This window comes from Vicia villosa, linkage group LG3 (genome assembly GCF_029867415.1).
Source record: "Vicia villosa cultivar HV-30 ecotype Madison, WI linkage group LG3, Vvil1.0, whole genome shotgun sequence".
Classification (NCBI taxonomy): domain Eukaryota; kingdom Viridiplantae; phylum Streptophyta; class Magnoliopsida; order Fabales; family Fabaceae; genus Vicia; species Vicia villosa.
Genome location: NC_081182.1, coordinates 98,582,881 through 98,593,614, shown reverse-complemented (window position 1 = coordinate 98,593,614; position 10,734 = coordinate 98,582,881). Strand labels below are relative to the sequence as shown.

The window sequence follows — 10,734 nt, the reverse complement described above, 5'->3', positions numbered from 1 at the left end:
AATAATAATAATAATAATAATGACCTTTAGATTATCCGGGTAATGTTGCATGAGTATGTTTTACTAGGATCATGGGCGGAGATATAGCACGCGCCCCGGCTCAACCCTTCCTTTTATTGTATACTCCCCACACTAATACAATTTACATTTAATTTTACATTTTCTGCATTTCTAAAATAAAATAAGTTTGATGTTTTTTTATCTTATAATTTATTAAAAAAAAAAAAAGGTGTTTTTTCCTCATAAATCATTATGGAGGAAGTATTGTTTTAGGAACAGAAATAGTAATGTTAAAAATATTGGGTATCCACCAAATATTGATAGTAGTAGTAATAAGTGCATGCATGGATGTCTACTAATTTGTTTACACGTAACACTTCTATCAACCAAACAGTGACTTTGTAAAAAAACCAAAAAATTCCCAACAACCTTTCCTAAATCCCACCCCATCCCTACATATATAAACACCATCTCTCCTTAAACTTCAAACCAAACCAAAACTTGCTTAAAGTTCCCCAAACAACACACATTCACACAAACCCAACAACAATAATTTTAGTAACACATAAACACATTTCTATCATCAAAAAGAAGAAGAAAATTAAACACACTTCATCATTATGATATCTTTTGTTAAGAACATGATGATGGAAATGGATACAAATACATTTCCATTGTTGTTCACTCTAACAGCAACACTCTTCGCATACTTGTTCTGGTTCCATTTACTAGCCCGAAACTTAACCGGTCCAAAAGTTTTCCCATTTTTCGGGAGCCTCCCGGTTCTCTTCTTAAACCGGAACCGGGTTCACGACTGGATAACCTCAAACCTAAACAAAACCGGAGGCTCATCAACTTATCAAACATGCATCCTCCCTTTCCCTTTCTTGGCAAGGGGACAAGGCTTCTACACAGTCACAAGCAACCCAAAAAACATCGAACACATCCTCCGAACCCGGTTCGATAATTACCCAAAAGGACCCACATGGCAAACCGCTTTCCACGATCTTTTAGGTCACGGAATCTTCAACAGCGACGGTGACACGTGGCTGGTTCAACGCAAAACCGCTGCACTCGAATTCACTACTCGAACCCTTCGCCAAGCCATGGCTCGCTGGGTGAACCGGACCATTAAAAACCGGTTATGGTGTATTTTAGACAAAGCCGCTAAAGAAAAAGTTAGTGTTGATTTACAAGACCTTCTTTTACGGTTAACTTTTGATAACATTTGTGGACTAACTTTCGGTAAGGATCCGGAAACTCTCTCACCGGATCTACCCGATAACCCGTTTTCACTTTCATTTGATTATGCCACCGAAGCTACATTGCAAAGACTACTTTACCCCGGATTCTTCTGGAGGTTCCAGAAGCTTCTATGCGTCGGAGCTGAGAGAAAACTGAATCAGAGTTTGAAAATTGTTGAAACGTACATGAACGACGCCGTTTCGGTTCGTGAGAAATCTCCCTCCGATGATCTTCTCTCACGGTTTCTGAAAAAGCGCGATGGCGATGGAAAACCGTTTGATGCCAAGAAACTGAGACATATAGCGTTGAATTTTGTTCTCGCCGGGAGAGATACTTCCTCGGTTGCTTTGAGCTGGTTTTTCTGGCTTGTCATGAATCATCCAAGCGTGGAGGAGAGGATTGTCTCTGAGTTGACGGCGGTTTTGGCTGAAACTCGTGGAGGAGATTGTCGTAAATGGACGGAAGAGGCGGTGGATTTTGAAGAAGCTGATAAGCTTGTTTATCTGAAAGCAGCGTTGGCTGAGACGCTAAGGCTGTATCCATCTGTGCCGGAGGATTCTAAATATGCGGTGGAGGACGATGTTTTGCCGGACGGAAGTGTGGTTCCGGCGGGTTCGACGGTGACGTATTCGATATATTCTGTGGGAAGGATGAAGAGTGTGTGGGGTGAAGATTGCATGGAGTTTAAACCGGAAAGGTGGTTATCGGTTCAGGGAAACCGGTTCGAACCGCCGAAAGATGGGTATAAGTTTGTGGCTTTTAATGCTGGACCGAGGACTTGTTTGGGGAAGGATTTGGCTTACCTTCAGATGAAATCTGTTGCTGCTGCTGTGTTGATTCGTTACCGGCTTTTACCGGTTCCCGGTCATCGGGTTCAGCAAAAGATGTCTCTCACGCTTTTCATGAAGTATGGGTTACGTGTGTTCTTGTATCCACGTCAGCTTCAGAAACCCGAATCTGCTGTGTCTCGTTGATTCGGTTGTACGCTGTACAAAGGGCAATGTGGTCATTTAATTACTATACATATTTCATTTTATTTTGTGGTATTTAATTATGTTGTTATTGGAAATTGGGATAGTGTGTTTGTTTCTAGTTGGTTGATTTCAGTTGAGTCATGGGTTGGTCAAATTTGAGTTTACAGTTTGCTGAACTAAAGTGTCATTTGATTTTATATTTATTCCATACAAGGTCCAGTTCAGAGGGCTTTAAATATTCCTATTGTTCATCAATAATATTTATAATACATTAACTAAGACAAATATTTATAAAGTTACTCTCTTATATGTTTGGATTGACTTTAAATATTTCTATTTGAAAGTGACATATACTTCCTAGTCTTTAAATATAAGATTTTTAAGAGATTTTTTTACATAAGATTCTCTTTAAAATTTTATTTGAATTAATTATTTTTACATATAAAATTTATTTTACATTTTTCTATAATTAAAAATATTCAAAGAGTAATAATTTTTTTTAAAAGATAATTTTATAAAAAACAATTTTATGATGAAAGCATTTAAATACATATAAATAGTTGTAGGAATATTGATAGAAATTTAAAGGGTTATGGTAATGTACAAATAATAAATACATGTGATGATGAATCACAAAATGTTCTTTCCGATGATGATTTCTCAAAGATTTTTTTTTGATGAAACTTATTCAACATTTTTATCGAATGATAGCTCTTTGGAAGATCGTTTATCTATTAAGATTGTTCATTCAACAAATTCTAAAAATGTTGATCTTTTTAGGGGTGTTCAAAACTAAACCGGCCCAATAGAAAACCGCAAAACCGAACCAAACCAAACCGAAACCGCAAAAAACCGCATTTGGTTCGGATGTGTTTGGGCCATTTTTTAACAAACCGCGCGGTTTGGTTCGGTTTGCGGTTTGAATTTTACAATCCGAACCCAACCAAACCAAACCGCATTATGTTACAACTCCCAAACTTCACTTTACCTATATCCAACCCAAACTCAAACAAATTATGCCTAACCTTTATGATTAAAAATGATTTTCTTTTCCCCACACTTAAGGTTTCAGTTTAAGTCTTCTCAAATCTCTCCTAGCGATATTACGTCTTCTTCTCATCTTCTTTTCGAGGTACATATCACCTCTTCTTTTCTAGACTTTCATCTCTTAAGTTCTTTCTTTTTTTATCTTATTATTTTTATTATACTGTTGTCTCCCAATTACGTTTTTAATGTTCCTCTTCTTATATAATCTCTTCTCTCTTCTGCTCTTTCTTTTTCATCTTCTCTAATCTTTCAATTTTTTTCTATTTTATTATAATGTTTTTGATATTGTTTTATGCTACTATTTTATTTTTTTTATTCCACTTTTATCTAATCTTATTTTTGTATATTAAATCGAGAGTTGTTATCCAAATATGATGAATTTCGTTGTTAATTGATAACGCGTAAATGACTAAGTACAAAATTATGTTGTCATCTATATGTATATGTATGGCTCAATAAATTTTTGTAAAAAAACCGAACCAACCGAACCAATCCAAACCGCATTAGTTTGGTTTGGTTTGGTTCGGTTTTATTTCTAAAAGCCAACCGAACCAAACCAAACCGCACATTTTTTTCTCTTGCGGTTCGGATGATTTTTTAAGTAAAAACCGCCCAAACCGCACCGCGAACACCCCTAGATCTTTTACTTTCATCTTTTAGTATTCCTTTTGATGAAGTCGATGATGATGAGGAGATGAAAATCTTTCTTTTTCTTTGAGCAACTGGATCAACTACTTGAGTTTTTTTTAATGATTTCCTTCTTTTTAGATTCTTCTCGAATCTCAACAAAGGCACCATTATTTTTTGAATTGAGGACTGAATCAGTTTTCTGATGCCAACTCTTAATTCTTATATAATTGTTAGATACAAAATTTCTAACACAACCTCCAAGGATTTTATTGATTGAGTACCATCTATGAGGATGATTTTCATATTCATTTAGTACTCCAACTTCCTGAATTTGTTTGTTCATTCTCTCTTCTTCGATTTTGGGAAAAACTGCATGGATCATCTCAAGAATGTTCTACACTTCCTTAAAAAAATCACAATTAAAAACATAAAAGAATTTTTTAGAACTTAAGGCATTTATCAAAACATATTTGGCTTTAAAATAAATTTTTAGTTTTCTCTTATCTTTTTGGTCTAATGAAAATCAGGTTTGTTTACTACTTTATCTTCAAAGAAAAAAAGTAGAAGTACATAGACCGTTAATTATAAAATCCTACATTTCAAAATCATTTGCTTTAATAAAAAATTCAAATCTCTATTTCCATGATTCAAACCATTCACCATCAAACTAGGTGTATTCATGAAAAGTATTTGGTTAAAAGTAGAAGTGTTCGTAGTTTTTATACTACTTCCTAATGTAACACCCCAAATCTACCCGATAAATTATACGGAAAAATCAGAGTATAAATTTCAAACAAGTTCATTTGAGGTATCACATATTCGTCATTCGAAAATATTTACAGCTTACTTTCCTTCATATAGATACATAGCACAGAAATTTAAAACGACAATTAAATAATTACTCGAAAATCACTTTGTTTCAAATTAAAACAATTAACTCGCAGCGGAATCAACAAACTTCATAATTATTCAAATAATATCGTAGCATCTTTGCACGGTAACTTTAAGTTATAATTTAAACCAAAACCATATAAAATTCAGCAAATAAAACAATAAGTAAAACAATCGTTTATCCCCCCCCCCCCCGAGTGCTACGTATCAGAGCGACCACCGACTTAACTCACAACGTCTAAATCTTCATCAAGCTATCACCTGCACGTTACCAGTATAAAGGTAACGGCAAAACAAAAGAAAGGGGTGAGATATCAAACAATATAAACAGGGTGATGATAAACAGTATATTCAGGTTCAAGTTATAATAATTTATCGCTTTGCGGTATAATCGTTACCGTCTAGTTTACTTCACTGTTTCAATCAACAACACAAGTCACAATATCTCACATAAGATCATATTCAAAGTTCACAACAAGTCACATAAATTCACACATCAAAATACATAACATCATAATCACACAAATGAAATGCGACTCTAACAAATGCACATGCATGTGGTACCCAGGGCTTCAGCCCCCATCGCCAATTGCCAGATAATAGAGGCATCAAAACAGGCATAAGCCTTCGTCGCTGTTTGTCAATCCAGGCCGTCGCTAAAACATGCAAATCATGAGACACTGATGAAATGCAACAAATCACAAACATCCCAAAACAACGTCGCGAGACATACGCCTATATCACAAACACATCACCAATCATCGTCACAAAGGCATTCGCCTACATCGCCAAAATATATCAATAGTTATTGATAAACAATCGTCACCTTACATGCTGCAGTTCGCAATAATTCACAAAAACTCATCGCAACATCGCAATATATCACACGACAAATCAACAATAATAATTCATCACAGATAATTCATGCAAACATCGCCATACTTCACAAAACTCACAAAAATACGTCACGTCGCAACATTACCAAAAACACCGCAAGCACAACGATTATCGGATTATTCCCGAACACTCCTAATATTATTCAACTCGCTATATATTTTTCCGTCTATTATTATATTCCTCTGCTACTTATATAATGCCTCTGTTACGAAATTGGTCACTACATTGATGGGCAACAAAGTGCTACTGTTATTTTCATTAACTCCTTCTATATTATTAACTCACAAAAATTATAATAATATATAATTATAATTTGACAGAGTTTCGAAGGGACTCTAAACAACTCTACAATAATTCATACAACTCTAAAGTGCCCAAAAATACCCTACTGACAATTCTTATTACATATAAGGGTAACTCTTATGCATCAAATTGGCTAATAGTCTGACTCAAGTAATAATAAAACGACTCTAAAGGGTCAAATACCTTCAATTTTAATCTATAGTTTATCAGATTTTACTCTAAACAACTTGAAAGCAACTCTGACAACCCTATTGACAACTCTAACAACACTATTGAAGATAATTTAAATTAACCAAATATTACAAATATTCATCTCTAACTCAAAACTCCTAAAAATATTACACTAATAATATTAAACTATTATTATTATTATTATTATTAATATTATTATTATTATAAACTAATGAAGTATTATATATTAGTGAACCTGCAACCTGATTCCTAATTGACTAAATTTACAGCTACAGTATACGCTTTACATTAATATATTTCATCAAATTGCCACCTACTTAGTTTATTATATCTACCAAAATAACAGTGGTCGCTATAGTAGAAAAGAGAAGCAACATGCATATTAATGCAATATATATTGTCTTCTAAGCAAGCATCTCTTTTTTTTCTTTAGAATGATGTAATATATTTATGAGAAAAAGGGTGATGCACTGACAGTGTAAAAAAGTTTTACACTGTCAACCAATCACGACCATGTATCCTACCAAGTCATACTAATATTTTTAAATTAATGAGATGACATGGCAGAATGATATATTCTCATTGGATGACAGTGTAAAACTTTTTTACACTGTCAGTGCATCACCATTAAATCCTATATTTATTTCCAGATTTTACATGCTCATTCAATTCCAGATTTTACATGCTCATTCAATTCTCTAAACAATTAAGCATACCATATATTGAAACATGGTTCTATGTCAATAAACGTGAGGCTACAGTGACGTAGAATGAAAACAAACATTACATGAACGTGACAACGCTACAGTAAATATTTTTAATATATATATATATATATATATATATATATATATATATATATATGAGAAATGCTAAGAACACTCTCTTTTCAACACTCTCTCAAACACTCACTCTCTTATTGGTTAAAACATGTGTGGGTCCTACCATTTTATATGGGACCTATTTTCAAAGTGAGGGACCCACACATGTTTCAACCAATAAGGAAGTGAGTGTTTAAGAGAGTGTTAAAAAAAGAGTGTTGCTAGCACTCCTCATATATATATATATATATATATATATATATATATATATATATATATCATTTTTTTTCATTATCGAAGCAATATAAGTATATAAGAGAACGAAAATTGATGTTATAAACAGTCCGCCGTACGAATATCGGTATCAAATTATATGCATCAAATCACACAAGTTTAACACCAATAAAATCATCAACACATCAATTTTTACAGAAACAACAAATTTACACAGAATCGAACATAAGATAATTTCATACAATTTTTAGAAATCAATCGAACACAAAGAGATAATAAAATTCCCTAAACCCCACATACGGTCCATCATATCTCCGTTTATAGAGCAAGAACCCCACCCTTACCTTGTATTCGGAATCCGCTCTAAAATTCCGGTCGAATCCAAGCTTTCCGGCTTCGCGTAATTCTTCCGTTGTTCTCTTTGCGGCCTAATTCTCGTATCTCTTTTCTTTTCCAATTTTCCTCTTCTCTCTGTTGTCCTTCTCTTTTTCCCAAATGTTATGTTACTGAGTTTCTAAAAACCTAGGTGTATCCTCACTTCTCAATTATTCCAATTTGGGCCAAAACCAAATTACAACATAACACCACTCAGCCCATCTAATTTTTTTTATTAAAACTCCCAATTTACTCGTTAACTCTTATTTTACGGTCTAATTTTATTTGCTCTGAAAATTCCTAAAATACTACCCGACACTCTAATAATATTTCTAATACTAAAAATATTAAAAATCTCAATTAATTGTCGATCCGCTATCCCGAACTAATACCGATTAAATCGTCCCAAAACGCGAAAAATTCCATAAACACTTCAAACGTCTAAATTAAGCGAATAGTCGAATTTTCGGGCGTTACACCTAAGACAATTAGTCTTATAACATAAGTTAGGCTCTTATGCCACTTGTTAGATAAGTGACTCTAAACGTAAGAGGGGTGTGAATTGTGTTGCTTTAAAAAGCAATGTCCAATTAATAAATCTTGTGTAAAATCAATTGTTCAAAACAATTTTAAAAAGAGTAAAACAACATAATAAATAAATAGTATAAATAATAGTAGACAACATATTTAAACAAAACGCAAATAAGTAAACAACATAAATAAAGAGATATAAGTGAGAAAAATATTGCAGTAGCAACTTATAGAGGTTCAGTCTAACCATTTGGCCTACGTTCTCTGCTCAAAAAAATTCTTCTTGATATCCACTTTATGTGTGACCTTTTCAAATGTTATGCCCACGAACCTTCTTACAATCAAACATGAAATTTTACCCTAACTATCCTCCAAACAAAACACGAGATCTTATGTCAGGATAATCTCAAACCATATGACAACTTTTATACCAAGTGCAACTCATAAATCAAACAGATATTTTAAAAGACAATCTCACAAATCAAATGAGAGCTTTTATATCAATTGAAGCTCACAAACCAAACATAGATTTTAATGGACAATCTCACAAACCAAAAGAGAGTCTTTACTAGCTAAGCTCACAAATTAAACTGAGACTTCCATCGAAGATATGCTACAAGATAAAAAATTCTTGCACAAATTACAATATTACCCTTGCACTAAGATACACAACAAAAACCTCATAAATACATTTCATTCTTAAAGCACTAAGTCAATTATAGTGAAATGAGAGAAATGAGAAGAAAAGGAGTAGAAAGTGAAAAAGAGTGTTAAAAAACTTTTTTAAGTGAGGAAAGCCCTTGATGACTTAATTAGCAAGTGAATTAATTGTGTCGAAGTATTAAAAATAAGATATTGTCTTCACATGGACTTCTTAATTTAACAAGGTTGTTAGTGTGCTTTTAAATGTAAATACATGGGGTTTCCAAATTGTTTTTGAAAAAGTAAATTGTGCGAATAAAAATGATAGAAGATACGAGATTTAGAAAGTAATTAGGTTTCATTTTGAGTCCACTAATTATCACTATCGGTAAGTGTGTCTATTTTCTTGAAGTGATTTTTAAGAATTAAGATAAATTAACACTACCGTTACACCCAATTCCTTGGAGTATTACTAGCTCTTCTTAACAACAACTCCCTAATTCCTTAGATAAATTCGAAGTAAAAAGGGCAAGAGCGCTTGTTAATTTCTTGTTCACAAACTTATAATTCCCAACCCCTAGTTAATTACTAATTTTGAACAATTATCGTTTTTCAGGTTCACAACATTAGGGTCAGTAACCGCTATGATCCTTGGTTCAATTCATATGCCCGTCAACACACAAAAACATTACGATCAAGAATAACTGAATAAAAACTAGAATATCAAATCAATAAAATAATACAATTCCAACTACATGATTCAAAAGATCAAACCAGCTTCGTCTAACAAAACCTAATCAAGATTATATAAGCAACACATAGTTATACATATAAATACCACGAGTTTAGATGAACAATACATGAGAATCAATGAAGAATAAGGTCTTTAATGGTTGAAAACTCCAATTCTCGATCTCCCATATTTCCTTGTCGTCAAAATCCTTTTCAACTTTCACAATCCTTCTCAAAGTGCCTTTCTTTTCCTTTTAAACAAGTCAAAATGCGTCAAATTAAAAACCCGTCGTGACCACAATGTAAAGCATCGCGACTGGGATGAAAAGCATCGCGATCACGATTATTCCACGGGGAAAATTTTCTTATTTTGCTTCATTTTTTCGTCCAAGTCTAATTTCTTTCTTTTCTTTCTCTTCTTCTCATTTCTTCAGCATTTTAACTGATATTTTGCTCGAAAATAACTCGATTACATCAAAATTGCTCGTAAAAATTATGCAATGACAAAGTATCATCATTACTATATTTATAAGAGAGAAATCATGACTCAAAAGGAAAACTACCCATGGGATTTTTAATGCTCATAATAGGTTATGCATATCACCTAACTAATTATGTGCTTCATAAAAACGAAAAACCCTAATTTCCCAAGAGGAAACCTGTTAGCTCCATGATTTTGGGGTTGGAGAAATTTTGTTAAATATGGTGCTTGAAAGATGTTAAGCAAGATGTCACCACATCTTGATATCTTGATACAAATGAGTACGAGCTTACAGGAAAAACCAGATATCCTGACTGATGTCATGACATTCTGAACTAGAAGATCAGCATAGGTTGTTTGGAATCTTGACAAATCTGATTTATTTTTAAATTGATTTTGTGATATTTCCTTTGGATATATCTCAGTGATTTAGGTAGGTCAAGAATATTTAATCTGGAACAAAGGAATCAAATCTCCACCAGAATTAAAGCTTCTAAATTTAGATGATCGAGACAATATTTGTTTTCAAGATTCAAAAAGATTTCTCTGCAGATTTGTTGCAACTCTCAGCTTGTGGATCAAGTTAAGTGTTTCTAAGCCCAGGACTGTTGAAGACTATTTAGAGAGATCCCTAGACCTAATGTAGCCAAGTCTTTCACAATTGTAAAATTAGGAGAAGCTTAGAAAGCTTAGGTTTCCAGATGTTGTAACATCTGTCTTGACATCATGTGAGACAATT

The 10,734-nt window shown here is 33.3% G+C and overlaps 1 protein-coding gene across 1 annotated transcript; it reads left to right on the top strand.

Moving 5' to 3' along the window:
- The first annotated feature begins 506 nt into the window (after positions 1–506).
- LOC131656409 (cytochrome P450 86A1-like) lies at positions 507–2,496 on the top strand. The gene has a single exon (XM_058926136.1). The coding sequence runs from the start codon at positions 621–623 to the stop codon at positions 2,217–2,219; it is 1,599 nt and encodes a 532-aa protein (XP_058782119.1). The 5' UTR covers positions 507–620; the 3' UTR covers positions 2,220–2,496.
- The last annotated feature ends 8,238 nt before the right edge of the window (positions 2,497–10,734 follow it).